General features: G+C 42.1%; 1 protein-coding gene across 7 annotated transcripts in view; it reads right to left on the reverse strand.

Annotated features, from left to right (window-relative positions):
• grin1a (glutamate receptor, ionotropic, N-methyl D-aspartate 1a) overlaps nt 1–15,207 on the reverse strand; it is a 45,530-nt gene extending 30,323 nt beyond the window's left edge. For 4 of the 7 annotated variants that reach the window (XM_033647018.2, XM_033647014.2, XM_033647012.2 and 1 more), the window contains exons 1-3: nt 14,434–15,170; nt 8,611–8,745; nt 5,030–5,206 (exon numbers count right to left, since the gene is read on the reverse strand). In XM_033647018.2, coding sequence (XP_033502909.1) covers nt 5,030–5,206; nt 8,611–8,745; nt 14,434–14,682 — 561 coding nt within the window. In that variant the 5' untranslated portion in view covers nt 14,683–15,170. Of the gene's footprint in view, nt 1–5,029; nt 5,207–8,610; nt 8,746–14,433 lie in introns of all 7 variants that reach the window. The other 3 variants (XM_033647019.2, XM_078162225.1, XM_033647020.2) reach the window with 2 other exon arrangements.
• Between the last annotated feature and the right edge of the window lie 1,730 nt (nt 15,208–16,937).

The raw sequence follows: 16,937 nt of genomic DNA on the forward strand, positions 1-16,937 counted from the left end.
CGAAACTGAGCAGTACCACCAGAGATCGTGGAGGCAGTGTAGCGTAGTTCAAGCAACATGACCGTAGGAAACAAGTAAGTAATGGAGGTTTCTGCCTCCTTCACAGAATCCTTTTCCGCCTTCTGCCACTGATCTTATCTGATTAGTCACTCTGTTTATAGACTGCCTCTTAATTGTGTCTGTCTTATCTTCAAGTTATTTACTTTGACGGGCTGGAAATGCAAAGACAATCACAGTGTTTGGGTTTTTCTGTGTTTATTGCTGTTTAAATTTAGGCTTTTACATGGTTATTTAAAACATGTGTCCGTTAGTTGTTCTATATCACCGTAATTCTGGAATATTAACGGTCATATTGTCTGTCAAAAAAAGCATAAAATCAGGCAAAAGGTAAAGAAACTTATAATAACAATATGAGCATGTCAGAGGCACAAACAAGCACTTTTAATGGACTTAAACTGATGGTCCACCACTGTCCCAAAGGATTACATTGCAGCCTGTTTCATGGCTCAGAGATTTAATTAAATCTCGTGGCACTTACTACCCAACCAATTTTAAAAATAGTTGTCTCCATTAGACACTTAGATACAAAAACATGGGAAATTAGGGTCCAGGTTAAAAAATACTTAAGTTTCCCTTTAATTCAGACACTCGTATGCGTCACCATTTTGGATTGCAGTCCGATTCTGTAAGAGGAGCCGCTCTGGAGTCCTGCCTGAGACTGGCAGCCATTTTGCGGGGAAACACATCATCTTTCTGCTTCACATGGTTTCTTACACAGCTGGCTTCACAGCTCACACCTCAGTGCACTCTGGGTCTGTGTCCCTGTCTTTGCAAAGTTGACGGTGACCGTGCATCGGCACAGTTAGTCAAGCTGACGAGCCAGCTCACAACAAATGCCATCTGGAAACTAACTTAGTCATGATGGTTTGAGTAATTGTGATTTTTTAAATGATAAATCCTGAATCATAATCACAAATGAGGGATTGCAGGATGCCAACAATTTTTCCTGTGTAATGAAAACACAATTACAAACTGTCGATTCACTTATTTCATTTCCTTTATAAAAACATTTTTAATCACAGTTTGATAAATTATAACACTTTAACTAAAGTGTGATTGCCAACGAGAGATTTTATGCATCCTCAGCGTGTCGAAATCCTTTCCATGAGCAACATCCAGCAGCATTGTGGACAAAAAAAACTGTCTTTGTCTTTTTTTTTCCCCAAGAGATTTTCTCAGCATTCTATTTTTGTATCCTCAGTCAGGCATTAATATTTCATGTTGTGTTGGTCACGTTTGCACTCTGGCTAAATCCACTGTGTCCAGAGCCTATGTCTGCTGGTGGTGACAGTGATCCCCCCGTGACTGTGCGACCTCGCTAATGAGTTGCCATGAGGCTAAAAATAACATTTAAATTCACTGAGTTTATGCAGCACAGCAGGGTGATTAGCAAGAATAACACTCCTCACTTTTAATTAGACCATAATGTGACAACGCTGCCATCCAAACTTTCATCCGTGTGCATCACCTAGAACAGTCGAAGCTGTGAATGCATTTACAGATTAGGCATTCAGCGGACATTGTCATCCAAACAAACGTACAATAAAAGAGCTGACACAGGTTTCATCATCCTGCTGATATTGTTATCTTCATGGGATGTCAGAGCCAAGCTGAGAATGAGCTGCGTGGAGCTGTGTAGCCACTAGGGGGCGCCCAGACAAATTTGCTACTTTTCTCATTTCAATATTTAAAGGTACACTTCCTGATTGAGTTTTTGTCCCTAACAACACATCTGCATTCGGTTTAAGCCGAATACTCAAATAAAATGGGTATCTGGTACGGATAACGTACTTTCTACAAGCACAAGTATCATCCGAGTGAAATGTGTCAATATACTCATGATGAAGGGAACTCTTTGGGTGGCTAAATACTTCTCTTACTCTTGCGATAAAAATGATCTAAAGCTCAATTCTAAAGCGATTCTGTAAATATTTTTAAATAACTAATAAATATAAAAACTTTTGATAAATCAAATTACAACTTCGGGTTATGCTCCACCCACTTTGGGTTTAGGCCACAGCCCCCTTTGGTTTCAACTCCGCCCATTACAAGTATGAAACGGATACAGATAATTTCGTTGGTTAAACACAGATAAAGATTTTGGTGTACTCACACATCCCTAAAAATAAATATATCATAAGGTTGGTGTATATTTTTCTTATTGTGAACAAATTCAATGTAAAGACCAAAACTAACAATGTTTTAGCTCGTCTCTCCTGATATTTTGAATTAGTTCTTATCAAATCATAATAGATGTAAATCATTAAAAACAAGTAAAAAATATATTGTTTATTTTTTTTAAAAAAGGCACAGTAATTTCCCAAAACAGCTGGACTCTGTTTTTAAGCTGGATTTTTACTATTTGTAACTTATTTATTTATAATTGATTTAATTATAATGTACGCCGTAGCCTGACATGCATCTCCCCAGAAATGTATGTCGCGGCAACACAGACCTCCTGTCTGTTTTTGTAAGCTGAAACCATTTCCCTCAAGCTTATTTGTCTTTAATTTCACAGATAAGAAACAATAAATTGTGAAGACAATAAAGCCTCCACAAAAATAGCATTTTAAGTCTTATGTGTGATTTATCCTGGCTTCATATGAGCAGAGGAAATCTTTGCTAGTCATTAGGCTAATTTATACAATGTAAAATGCCATAGGCTTGTGCTATTAATGTTAGCATGTTATATTTCGGAAAACGTGTTTAGTATAAGACAGTTGTTTTGTCGGTGATCCTCGTGAGCTTTAATGAAGCCAAATTTCATAATGTTATCTTTGTTAAATATTGCTGTTGTCCCTGGCTTCTTATGAGTAGAAGAAATCTCCGCTAGTTGCTAGGCTAATCTATACAATGTAAAATGCCCTAGGCTTGTGCTAATAACGTTAGCATGTCATATTTGTGGGGAAAATGTGTCCAGATAAAGACAAGTGTTTGTCTGTGAATGCTGCAAGTTATAGTGAAGCCGATTTGTGTGCTTGTAATTGAAAATGTCGCTATTAAGCCATATTTAATGTATGTTTAATGTGTGTTTTAGGTGTGTTTTGGATCAGCTAAACTTTACAGCACTTAGAAACCCCGTTGCTGATTAGTGTTTTGGAGGTGTAACTGCAGAGTGACACAAATATAAACACCTAAAGCGTAGCCTCTGCATAGAGCTGATGCACAAGTATAAATCCACCTTTAGCCATCATCCCTAAAATTGTAGAAAATAGGGCATTTGTTGGGGACTAATTTCAGCTGTGGATTAATACACATTTGGTGCTTTAGTGAGTATTTACTGCAGCAGGTTGTTGTCATACACTGTTTGTAAGTATACCTACGAAAAGTAATGCACCACAATTCCTACACAACCCATGTAATCATGAGCCAGTTATTTGTGTATAACCCCTGTAATTGGGAAGGCTGCCATTATTTGACCAATGCACTGATGAAAGAAGGAAGTAATATAAAGACCTAAAGTCCACGTATGGAGGCAGGTTGGGGTGGTGGATGGGTCAAACAAACACTAGAGCTCTATGGCACAAAGATAGAAGTTACACCAGGCTTTAGATACAAAAATAATATTGGTTAGGAATAGGTCAATATATTGTTGGTTTTGGTCTTTTAATGGGATTTGTTAATAGTAAGAAAAATCTGTAATATCACCAGCCTTATCCTTTGAGTCTGACTGGGTTTTCAGTGTCATTATTGCTGACCACATTTGGAGAGATTCTCAAATAAATCCTGCTGAGGGCCTCAAAATTGCTCGAGCTGGCCCTGCACTCGTAACTAAATATATGGGTGATTAAAGCCTCGTAATCGAGCAAGTTGCAGCAGTTTCCCCTCAGTATTATAGTGTTTGAATGGGATGCACAGATGGCTTCATTTTGAGATCCAAACTCATATTATGCAAACATAAAAGAAACTTCCTGGAGTCTCATCAAAGGCTTTTAATATTCTCTCCTCCAGTGCAGGATGCGAGTCATGTCAGGATGATTTGACAGTATAATTGTTTTAACTGCATGGATGTTGTTGCACAGTTCAACTTGATTAACCCAAATGTTGGACATGTTTTCCCTTATAAAGCCGTTAATCAATACTGATCCCGGTCACTTCATTTAAGCAGCCTCCACTTTAGCTGTAGCCGCCTTCTGTAAATTACCTCGGGTATGTGTCATACTCAGCCTCTGATTTAATTAAATCTCTGAATCAGGACTCATTTCATTCTGCCACACAATTACAGCAAAGAGCCCGAGAGGGACAAGCGTCACAGAGTATAAAGAAAAAAATAATATCCCAAGGTAATTTCGTCTTATTAAATGGATGAAATAGATGGCAGTTGTTTTCCCTTTCTTGCTTCCTCTGTGTTCCTAAAGGGCACACATCAACGCAGTCTCAAGTCTGTTTTGGCTCAAAGAAGAGCAGCATTTCACTGACCCACATACACTGCTCTGAGCTACACTTAAAATGGATGCATCAGCACTATCTGAAAAGGCGAAACCATCTCCCATATCATGTGAACATGACCTAGCAGGGTGCAATAAACACAAGGCCTCTGTGTACAATAATGAAGCCGGCCATTCATCACGCACTGAGAGGAACACCTGACTTCCGCCATGGCCCCAATAAAACACTTTAGTCTGCGATGGTTTGCAAAGCCCCACGTTAAAGTCCTCTATTTGGCTCCCAATGTGGATAGACACAGGATAATTTGGACTATGGCAAAAAGCAACGTGAAGATGAGCAAATAAACGTACAAACTTTTGTCAGATTAGACCACATTAGACGCTGTTGATGTCTCTAGGAATGTTAGCCAATGTTTACACAATGGTGAGAAAGAGATGTGGCCACACAACAGAAAGGAAAACAGTTACATACATAGAAGACCTTTTGAGGTTTTAAAAAACCATACGCACTCGCGCGCTCATGCTCACACACTCTTGCAGTTAGTTGGGGGGGAGGGGGCCTGGGAGCCGGAGCATCTCACCTTTGTTTCTCTCTCCTCCAACAGGGTCTCGAGCCTCTTTTGAGCAGCCCGCCCCTCATGGTCATCGCTCACTATCAAGATGATGTGGTTCCAGTTGAACTCACGCATAAGGTCGAACCACACATGCGCCTGGTGGGAATAGGGAGGGACTGTCCGCAGAAAGGACAGGTGGATACTCTGAGGGGCAGCAAGCAGGAAACACAGATTAACACTGTGGAGTTTTATATAACAAATTAATTTTTAAAGCATGACTCATCACTGTGGACGAAAAGTTGACACAAGGTCAGATTTTGGCCGAATGTGATATGCATGCAACCCAAGCGTTTGGTGTCTGCAAAGCTGCTGGAAACACAGTAATCACTTGCTAAATCACAACTGGTGTTGTTTGTTAGTCTCAAACAGTGGTCTGCAGCTTGGCAGGAGTTTTCACCACTTTTCATCACTTTAGAAACATTGATATGATATGTATGAAACATGCAAATGTAACATATATCACATATCCATGATTTGCAGAAACGTACAAGCTAACATTTTTTCTGGTGATTGCTGATGCAAAATATGACCAGCAGTATGTAGACACCCCTGTCCCCAAATTGTTTATTGTGATTTTAGCTCAGACCTTTAAGCTCCAATGCTACAGCATACAGATATATTTTAGACAAAAGTGTGCTTTCGGCTTTGTTGCAACAGTTTATAAAGGCTCTTTCCTGTTTCTACCAAGTGGCTGACAAATGAAGCCAACACAGAAGTGCCAGAAGCTGCAGTTCTTCTAATGGCCACTTGAGGCTGACTCCAGAACAGAGTCAATCCCCATTAGTCTGAGTGGGCGGAAGTTTGCTGCAAAGATCAGCCTCTCATTGGGCGGAACGAGCCACCCGCTGAAATCCCGCCCTACCACCTCCGGTTGCAGTTTTCAACACGTCCTTTACTAACTTTTGCGGTGTTTGATCTGGCGGGGATGTAGCCATTTTTCTGCCATGGTTCACGTCCTGTAGGCGATATTTTTGTGGGCGTGTTATACCAAAACCTGTTTCCCCCCGGCAATATTTTTGCAAGCGCACTGTTGCTGTGGCACCGCCAAGAACTATTGTGATTGGTTGAAAGAAATACAAGCAGCCGGGGCATTTTTTTCTCCAATCTTAAAGTGAGAGTCGGCCCAGCCAGACCTTTCTTTTTTTGAGAAAGGTCTGGTGAGCGAGACTAATCCCCATAGACCCCCATGTTAAGATGTCCAAATTAACAGCAGAAATTAACATGTTTACTGCTTTGCTAATTTCATGACAACTGTATGAGAGCTACATTTTTATATTACTCAACCATTTAACATTTTATTAATGCTTAACGTTATGCATAATTAAGGACGGGCCGCTTTGAGTGACAGGTTGTCTGCCGATAGTGTCCTCAGCTTTCCAGTCAGATCCACCCCTCACTTCTAAATATGGTCACTTCTGGCACCAAAAAAAACAAAATGGCGATGGCCAAAATGCCACATTCAAGGCTTTAAAATGGGAGTCCCCAAACCAATGGGTGACGTTGTGGTAGCTATGTCCATTATATTTCCAATCTCTGGTTTCGACATTACAATGTCCCAGTGTACAAGAAAGCAAAACCATTAGTCGTGTCAGCAGATGCCATGGGATCACCATGGAAGTTCACCGTTCGTTTCCTGTTCCCTACCGACAGTCAAAGTTGATGTCTTAAAACCATGACCATGATCGTTTCCTAACCTTGACAAAGTGATTATTATTGTTACTATAATGGCATCAGTCCACCCACCTTACAAAAGCCACTTTAACCCCAAACTTATTTCCTACCTTTGATAAAGTACTTCAAACCATGATCTTTTCTGAACCCTACCCAAGTCGTTTTGGTGCCAAAGCCTAATCAATCCTTAACCAAAGCGCTGTAACATCATAAAGCACACTTAGCCTATTTTTCCAATGGTGGGTGGTAAGGGTTTTGTAATGCTGACAAATTATGTTGTCCAGCCAACAGAGGCATCAGATCAGAAAACACTTCAATATTTGCACCTAGAACAGTTTGTCATCTGAGTTGGAGCCCAGTGCCAGGTACCTTGGCATTGTGGTTGACCACAGGCTTAAATGGGATCTGTGTACTGACCTCATAAGCACCAAGACACAGCAAAGAAGGCACTTTCTAAAGAAAATGTTTCATTTTAATGTCCACAACAAAACGTTTAAACTTTCTTACTGTGCTTTTATTCAAAGTGTTTTGTCCTTCTGCAGCATCTGCTGGTTTGGCAATGCTACTGAGGCACAGAAAAAGACTGTCAGAAAACTGTTACAACGGCCAGTAAACTATTAGGTATTGCTTTACTTAGTGTGAAATGCATCTGCAGAGACAGAGTGATGAAAAACGCGGAAAAACACTGTTGGTGACCAGAGGCACCCCTACGCCTACTCGTTTTAACTGGTGCCATCTGGGCAAAGATATTGTTCCCCTCTGTTTACTAAAAATAGATCCAAGTTTTCATTTGTTCCACATGCCATTAAGTTTTTAAACAGGTGATGCTCTAGCGTCTTATTCCCTATCCACTGTGGCCACGTTTTGCTGGTCTCAAAAGACATCCAGCTGCCCTCCTCATATGTGTACAGGTATATGAACAAGTACATCTGTTTTGTCTACATATGTCTATTGATGGTACTTGTATGTCTATTAATGACCTTCATGATACTGCTATGTGTGTGTCTGTGGTGACTTTGTGATGTCGTGATGAAATGCCTTTGTAATTATGCTGCGAACCAGTTTCCCCCTGAATAAGAGTATCTTTTGATCCTGACCCTGTCAAACACTTCTTAATAGAATGAGAACGCCGACTGTGAGCCAAGCGTTATCGCCCAACGTCAGCGGCCGTCCTTACTAATGAACTTGTGGCTGAATGGGAATCTGAAAAGAAAAGTGAAGGCAGATATAGCAGCTTACAGTTTTGGAATGACATTTTCGATAATTACACATTGGTGAAACATTTGGGCGTCCACATATTTGTGGCTATGTAGTGTACTTTTATTGCTGTATACTCGCTGAATTTGCTTCAGAAAGAGAGACGCTGTGCATTAATTAAACAGATTTTAGCTGGTAAACAAATGCCAAATCACTAATGGACAAAAACATTGTAAAAAAAACTCCTTAATCCACGCGCAGACCTCTCAGGCTCATTTAATCCCTGAATTTAAAGCGTCTGATTTTTTTAAACTTGCATGATTAGGAGACTTGTCACTCAAACAGACTTTAAATTAAAGTTCTTGGCATTTTATTTATTCGATTGCTTTAAAGTTTCATTTTAGTGGCTCATGCTTTATAAAAACATAACTCAGGTCAGAGGCATTATTAATGATGTCCTTTCAATTTTCAGCTGGAAACCCATTTAATCACAGCTCCTCTAATGGACAGTGATGGGACGTTTAATCTAGGAAGCTTTTGAAGCCGCCCCAGGGGAGCTCCTCACTCCCTCGCTCTCTGCTCACTCTCCTCCTGTTCTTCCTCTCTCTCACTCTCTCTCTCTCTCTCTCTCTCTCTCTCTCTTGCTATCTCTCTTTACATCGCTCTCATCCATCACTCACCTTGTCCGAGTAGATGGACATACGGGTGGTGAGCCCCACCACAGGGATGCGGTAGAAGCCTGCAGTGTAGGAGACAGGCGTTGGAGTGAGGTGGTCATTGGACTGGGGAGGGTGACTCACCAAGATAGCGTAGACCTGCAGAGGCACAGAAGAGGAACACTCTGTCATTCTGACAATGGCATTAAGAGCAAACACTGCTACTTGTACTCTGATAAAGACTTAAAGGTTCTGTTTGTAACTTTCAAAAGATCCTTGTTATAAATGGCACCGCTGGCCATTGAGAGAACTGCAGTCAGCATCTATAGGCACGAGTGAGTAACCCTACTATTGTAACCCTACTTTCTTGTTCAGTAGCATTCTCCAGTCCTTCTGGCTTGTGGGTAATGAGAGGGGTACAATTACTATTGTTTCATCGTCTTTTATTTACAGAAAAAAACAGTAAGACAGCATACATCGAGTGTTACACTCATTTGTCCCCGGCAGAACAATGTCAGGCAGGAACTAGTGTTACTCTTACTCTCACTTGAGGCTAAGGGGCCATTAACAAGCAACTTAAAGGTACACTTGAAAATACACAAGTAAAAGAATAGTTCAAGTGCTATGAATGACAAAGGAATAATTACTGTATACAATTTTAAAAAATGGATTCTAAAGGTCTCTGTTTTATTTGGACCATCAGCTCCATGATAGGCTACCAGCTTGCCGTTAGCTTATGTTACAAAGCAACCAACAGCAAATTCATGTAGTGTAGCTTACAGCTAGCCGGCTAACCTTAGCTTAGGTTCGGTTAGCTAGTTGGCTGTCCCCAGCAAATTTGCATTTCCTAGGATGGCAAAGGGATAACACACTCCTCTCTGCCTTTGCCTCTGATTGGCTTACCCTGACTATTCAGTCCAGTCTCACTCTGAAGTCGTCAAATACCACTGCTTTGTCTGTGATTTTGAAGTTAGACACCTGACGCCAAAAGCCATCCTTTGCAGGGTTATGATACGGTGCCACCTACCATGGTGGTGGGCTGGATGGCATCAGGGCAGTAACGATGTAATATAAGGAGCAGGAAAGTTCATATAGGGCAGGTGGGAGGGGTTGTGGATGGGTCCAATAAAGCCCGGGCTCCGGACTTTCACCCGGCAGGCCGGTGTTTGCTTCCCCATAGAACCAAACCCTTATGTTTTTTTCTAAACCTAACCATGTGCTTTTGTTGACGTAACCTAACCAAGTGCTTTTGTTGACATCCCAGCTTTGGTAGCAGCATCCTGGAACTTTAGCAGCAGACGCAGAAGGATTCCTAGCGCATAATACGAAGACGTGAATGGCCAGTGACAAAGCAGTAATATGTGACGACATAGGATGAGAATCCATTCTATTGCATTGTTGCCCTAACCCTAACTGAACTCAATCCTTTTGCCTCAACCTAACCAATCCAACCAACAAAGGCAATGTGTACTGGCCAATCAGAGGGAGAGCACAGTGGGTCATGATTTTTGCTACACTAGGAAACACACATGAACACACAATGGATACAGTGTTGTAGGCAGGACCCCATTCATTCCTCTTAAAGCTGCTCAGTGGAGCATGAAGCCAAAAAAGCTTGATTTCTGCTGTATAGAATCACCCAAATCCTCCACATTGTGGGGCCCATAGACCAAGCACACTAGAGACTAATGGCGGCTGAGTGGCTAGGGTCTGGTTTAGCCCTAACCATAAACTTTAGTAATACCTAGATACCAGTCCCAAAGATGGTGCCTATTCAGTCCACTGGAATTGCTCACCTGATGCATACATCAAAAAAGTTTTCTAGTTTCCAGGTGTACATCCACAGTATGTGGCCCCCGTGATGACATCACTGATTTTTAAATGGCTTTTCTCAGTTCCAGGAAAGTTTTACAAACATAAAACCGTCGTGGTTCAAAAATTCAGAATAGAAAGATTCATAATCGGCCTTGTTTGCACTTTGAGGTGTCCTGTCATCAGTTTTACACATGTATCTTTTATAATGGTGACCTTTTGGGAAAATGCTTGTTGGCCTGCAGGGGCTTTTTTCGTGACAATACTGTAAGTTGCAACTGGGAAAAATTGGCTGCAAGGCTGAGTAGCATTTCTAGGGGCCTGCCATTAACTTGAATGGGGATAAAAATGACTTCAAGCAGCTCCTCTAGACTTAAAACATTTTATCGGACTGAGTGGATCAAATCCCAAGATTGAAACAAATTATTTTTGCGGGGTTCTGATGCTCCAAAAACATGTATCCTTGGATTACAAGATGTCTCTTTCATAATGTAAGTGTAAGAGCAACTTTCAAACAATGCATTTGCTACTCCTTTGTCCTTTGAAATGCACCTAGGTCAATGTGCTGAAACATCACTTACAGTCAGTCTGATTCCTTTATTTTGTCACATTATTTTTCATTCTCGTTCAGACTTAGTTTTTCTTCTTTCTCATAAACAAATGAATTGCTCTTACCAGATGGAGTACAAGGGTTGATATCAACACAGAAAAATAAAGGACAGCAAAACCAACTTAAATTTACAGACACTCAGCAGTCAAAAACATGCGGCTTAATGACAGCTCCACCGTTAGATACCAGCTGATTCAGCTGCAATGAAATCAACTGCTGCAGTCAGCTGATTAAAAGAGGGGAGGGTCTACACTCCATGTTCGAACAACAATGAGCACAATCGTTTTCAGCCTATTTCCTCTCCCCACATTTCATTATATCTGTCCATAATTCATGAAAATAAAAGTTAATTAAAAAAAAATCATTTTAGCTCCACCACACAAGTTAGTATCATGGATCATGTTATGAATTTGAGTCGCTACAGCCCTAAATGAAGGTTAGTCTCTGGGTGGCTGCTGCAAAATGTATATAAACACAGCATGTATTGACTCTGTGTTGTTGTGGGTGTCAGTTGTTCGTCGACGTTAACGTTAAGCTAACATTAGCTAGTGTTACATAGGCCTTCACACTGTGTAGCAGAGCTAAAAAAGAGGCAAGGCACTTGGGAATGTGCATAAACATCACATTTGGATTTTCCAGAGTCTGTTACATTTACATCAGTCTATAGGCTGGAATAGGCAGCCAAGAAAGTGGAGGAAGGTCTCAGTTTTTAAGTTAGGTTACTATCCGTCCACTCATTGACAATAATAATAATAATAAAAGATTAGCCTAATACATGTAAAAAGTCACATACAGTACCTTTAAGTCTTTAAGCTATCCAATTTAGACTTCATTCTTCCTTTCCTTTTCTTATTGTTGCAGACAATATACCACAACCAATCATATTTAATGTATTTATTTATTGTTCCTCACACACAACATATGAAAAAACTCATATATGGAAAGTTGCAAAAAGTCCATTATCCTTCTTGGTAAATCAAGTGAAGTGCTAGCATCAAGCAAGTACAACAAATCACTTAAAGTATGTTGATATGAACCAGTTTTGTCTGCCTGTAATTTGTTGTAGGCGTAATCAACATCAGGACACACTGTACATAAGACTCCATATGGTTTGGTAACATATAAAAACATCTGCTATGCTTACAAAGCTGACTGTATGATATTTATGTTAAAGAAAATCAGCATAGTTGAGAAAAACAAATGTTTAAGAATCATGATTTCATCACTTAATGCTGTGCTGGTTGGTTTTGCAGGGCAAAAAGTCTGATGTGCCCATGTGTTCCCCATCTTGGTTATAGTACAAATAAGGAAATGTAAGTACATCCAAATTTAATAAATAAATAAAGACTGCGTAAAACATGGCCTTTTAAGCAAGAGCTTCAATATTAGGTACACTTGCAGGAGTCACTTTAATTATTTACAATCAATCCAGTGATCATAAAGTGATTCCCACACTGAATGTAGGGCATATGAGGCCCCTGAACATCTGTCCGCTTTGCCTGATCTGTAATCCAACCTTGGCTGAAACAGCTGTTTTTCTACCACAAATTCAATTAAACACAACATTGTCATCTTCTAGTGGGTGCAACTGCTGCTCTAAAACGTTGTATAACAGGTTAAAAATAACATTTCTGAACGTGGATATCTACATAAATTGTAGTCAGGGAGAAACTCATCTATGACAAAGAAGCAGAAGAGCAAAGAAACCTCTCCCTTTGTTCCAAAATGTCTTCACTGTGTGGGCTGGCAGACTAATATTCATTTGTGGTTGTTTGGTTTAGTCTGAGCCACGCATTAAGCAAACTAAAGCTGGTCAATACTCTCGTAGTAAGACATAGATTTTCTATGCGCTAAGCCTTGAAAAATGCCCCAGAGATGTGAAGGAAGTGAGGAAGTAAAGTTGGCATGGCCGTGCATGCATGGATTACTGGATATGAGCAGTCCGTATGGTTGGGTCAAAAATGAGGTCTATCTTCCAAGGACTGCTCCCAGGCATCTACTCCTCCATCTGCCACAGACTTCCCCTCTCAGTAACTGTTGTCCCCTACAAGCCAATCTCATCCGATTAAACCTCCCATGGACCTCGTCTCTAAATTAGGTGCAATGTCTTATTTACAAGAGAGGTGTGTGGAGAACTGAACCATTGTTGGTGTAATCTGTGCAGCCTAATGGGTGGATTGCGAGCTCATGCTTTGGATGAACATGTGACGAGAGACTGGGTGTGACAGTATTATTCTACAAGCCTGTATCAATTAGAGTCATTACACTAAGCAGAGGCCCAAGGACATGAAAGCAGCACTGGAGCTGTGGGTGTGTGGGTTTTTTTTTTTTTTTTTTTTGCATGAAGCCTCATTATGTGTGTGGGAGAAACAGGAGCAAGAGTGAAAGGGACTTCACACCCCCAACATGCTGTGACATACCGTTGGCGCTTTTTAAAAGCCACATTGAGCATCACAGGAGAGGACGGTTGGTGCATTTCAGCGTGCTTCAATGTTTTTATCAACTCTCAAAAGGCTTGAACACACTCATCATACATTATGAAGTATGTTTTGTTTCCGCAACACATAGGCTATTAATCTTTGCTCCTTTGTTGTGTGTACTTTTCATAACATGAATCTCACACTACTAAAAGCAGTTGTTCAGGTCACCACTGCATCATATGATACAAACTGCAGCTAAGTCAGTGATCAACATATAGTGCAGAAACTGTCCAGCAGCCGTCAGCCTTCGCTTGCCAAAAATGTTATCATGCAGCACACACACACACACACACACACACAAACACACACACACACACACACACACACAGCCTGAGCCAAGTTGTTCATTTTTAAATGACATATTGCACATTTTCACTCCTCACTGGTTCCTTTGCAGTTCAGTAGATCTGCAGCTGTGTGTCCTGAAACGTACAGTTGCCCTCTCATCCGAGATATGCCCCAAACCAAAGCCTATTTCTGGATGTCTGTGAAACAGATGGGTCTGTGGGGAGTTCACTGTATTAGGGACTATACAAAGTCGTGGGTCATGTGTACAAGCACAGAGCGGATGCCAAATTGGACAAATGACAGGCCTGTTATAATGTATGGGCTGATGTCATGTGGTGTTAATATGCTCATGCTGAATTAGTCTGCTAATGTGAAGCTCTGGAGGACTGTAAAGTCTGGATGCAGAGTTCATGGTCATGACAACCCACTTCAGTGGCCCTTGAGAGAGAAAACACATCTGTTTATGACACATTTCCTTAAAATAAACAACTTTCTATTGCAAGATCCTTCTCTGAAAACACAGATGCATCCGACAGCAAACCAGTCATACAGTTAGGTGGAGGTGTGCATGGATCATATGCAGCCTGAGTTATGATTCACAGATTATAGAGACGGGTTGCTTGGTTCAGCGCCCATGCAGAGGTGGCAGTAAACTACCTGACTGGAGATGAGGTCCTCGCAGACGGAGAGAGCCATCTGGATGGCGTTGGGCTTGTGCGTTACGGAGATGGCGGTCAGCTTGAATTTATCTCTGCCGTAGACCTGGTTGGCCTGGGTCACGGCATCTTTGAAGACCTGCTCGTATCTCTTCTGGCTCAGGACGGCCCCGATGTTCACGATTTTCGGCTCACAGCCGGCCCGCGCGCAGGAGCACGAGAAGAGCACCGCCAGCAGAAACAGACGCATCGTGTGGACCACCAAACAGCACAGTACAACCCGGTCGCTTTTCTCCCCGGTGGCGGGTCGGCTCGACCAGCTTCTGGACAGCGGCACGGCTCAGCTATATGAATGCACGACTGCAGACACGATCCAGGTGGGCGGTGTGAGCGAAGGAGGGAGGCAGGCCAAAAAAGGATGAAGGAGGACTGAGAAAAGAAAGGTGGATTTTATGTGCAATGCGGAGGAATGTGCATATTAGGGGCAGGCTGTCAACCAGGGACGTCCACACCGCATTGTCCACTTCTTTTCTTGCTCTCCTCTGCAGAATGGCACAAACCTCCCCGCGGTTTGGAAAATACACTCAAACCATTGTCCAAGCTTCCGGGCTGCTTCCTCTCCGGGATGTGTATCGCTCCCTCCAGCCGCTGCTCCGCGCGCTATGTGCGGACTGATCACCCCGATGCGTCGCTGGCTGGTCGCTCCGGGCTGAGCGGCTGCTGTCCTTGGTGCTGACAGTTGTGCATGCGCGCCGCTTTGGTCCTGCGCGCTCCCGCCGTATCGGCTCCCCACTCTGGGTTTTGCGCGTTGGCGTGCTGCTGCCGCCACCGCTGCTGCTGCTGATGCGGGAGTGGAAGCTGATGGTATGAAAAATAAATGTACCCAGCAATGTTTAAAATCCACTCGACCACCGTGCTAGTCTTAATAGGACATGAAAGGGAAGATCAGTGAGGGTTGCGCACATGAAGTGTTCAAGTTACATACCTGCAGGGCGTGGATAGGATAGGCGGCTAAATTAATTCAGATTATGTGGGTTTTGTTAATGCTGGCGATTTATGATAACAACCACACAGCTGTGAGATTTTCCTCATAAATAACCGGATTGCACAAGAGCAATCAAGTGTGTTTCAGGTCAGAGTTGACACATGGTCACGGGCTTTGATGAGACTTATTTTCATGCAAACTGGAAGGAAAGTCTGATTTATCGCATGCGTAAAGTGGACGGCCCCTGCTTGGACAGCTCATAAATAACGCAGCATGTCAGGGCCATCCGTCCTTCAGCCGTCACACTTCAACTCGAGCGGACCCGCGTGTCTTGCGTCTGTAATCATGCATGTGTGTGTGTGTGTGTGTGTGTGTGTGTGTGTGTGTGTGTGCAGACAGTGCATGGACGCAGGGCAAAACCAGTGCTGTGTATGTTGTTGTAGGTCTCTGACCCCGCGCTTTGGAGTGTCTCAGTAACTGTTAGGAGCATCCCTGCAGCAAGATAATACATGAGCAGAATCAACCTCCTGGTTACCTAGGAAACAAGATTTTTTACAAAACACACGCACACGCGAGCGCGCGCATGGAGAGGATCTGTACACAGAGGAAATATTCTCTGACAAGCCCACAGTGAGTTTATTCATCACAGCAGGAAATGTCCAAATAAATGACTCCAACAAAACGAACACGCACACAAAAAACACAACACATAAAAAGACATTTAGTCGGAGAGACTCGTTGTATGAACTCTGCTCAAACAGCCGTTTATCATTTTGATTATTAATAGTCAATTATTTGAATATTTCGCCCCGAGGGGATTTGTGATGTGGGTTTATTCTGAATACTGATATAAGCAATTCAAATGCGATTTAAAAAAAGGTGTTTTGGAAATGAGGCCAGTATGAAATGATCGAGTAGTGTTCTGAATTATAAATCACACAACACTGTGGTGTCTCTCTGTGTTGCAGCGAGCTGATAAATTAATCACAAGGCTGAAGAAATCAACATTCATCAGCTGCTGGCTGTGTGCTTCCATAATGAGCACGTCAGATTTGATTTGGTGACGGGGTGTTTTTGTCTCTTCCAAACTTAAAACAAGGACAAATTCTCCTGTTAAACTATGGGTTTATGGGGCGTCGGTGGCTTAGTGGTAGAGCAGGCGCCCCATATACAAGGCTGTTGCCGCAGCGGCCCAGGTTCGACTCCAGCCTGTGGCCCTTTGCTGCATGTCACTCCCTCTCTCTCTCTCTCCCCCCTTCACGCTTGTCTGTCCTGTCAAATAAAGGCTGAAAATGCCCCCAAAAATATTTAAAAAAAAAACAACTATGGGTTTATGGGTATCTCACCTCATTCCTCACCTCACTTTTAACATTCAAACTGAGTCATGTATAAGTCATGTATAACAGAGAACCTGTTCTGATACCAACTGTGTGATAAGAACACCAAACCTGATGCTAAATAAATGAAGGGGTTCACAGCAGGGCTCTGGTACATGCTTGTATTTCTACATTTCTGTCCAC

The sequence above is a fragment of the Epinephelus lanceolatus genome, chromosome 19 (assembly GCF_041903045.1).
Source record: "Epinephelus lanceolatus isolate andai-2023 chromosome 19, ASM4190304v1, whole genome shotgun sequence".
Lineage (NCBI taxonomy): Eukaryota > Metazoa > Chordata > Actinopteri > Perciformes > Serranidae > Epinephelus > Epinephelus lanceolatus.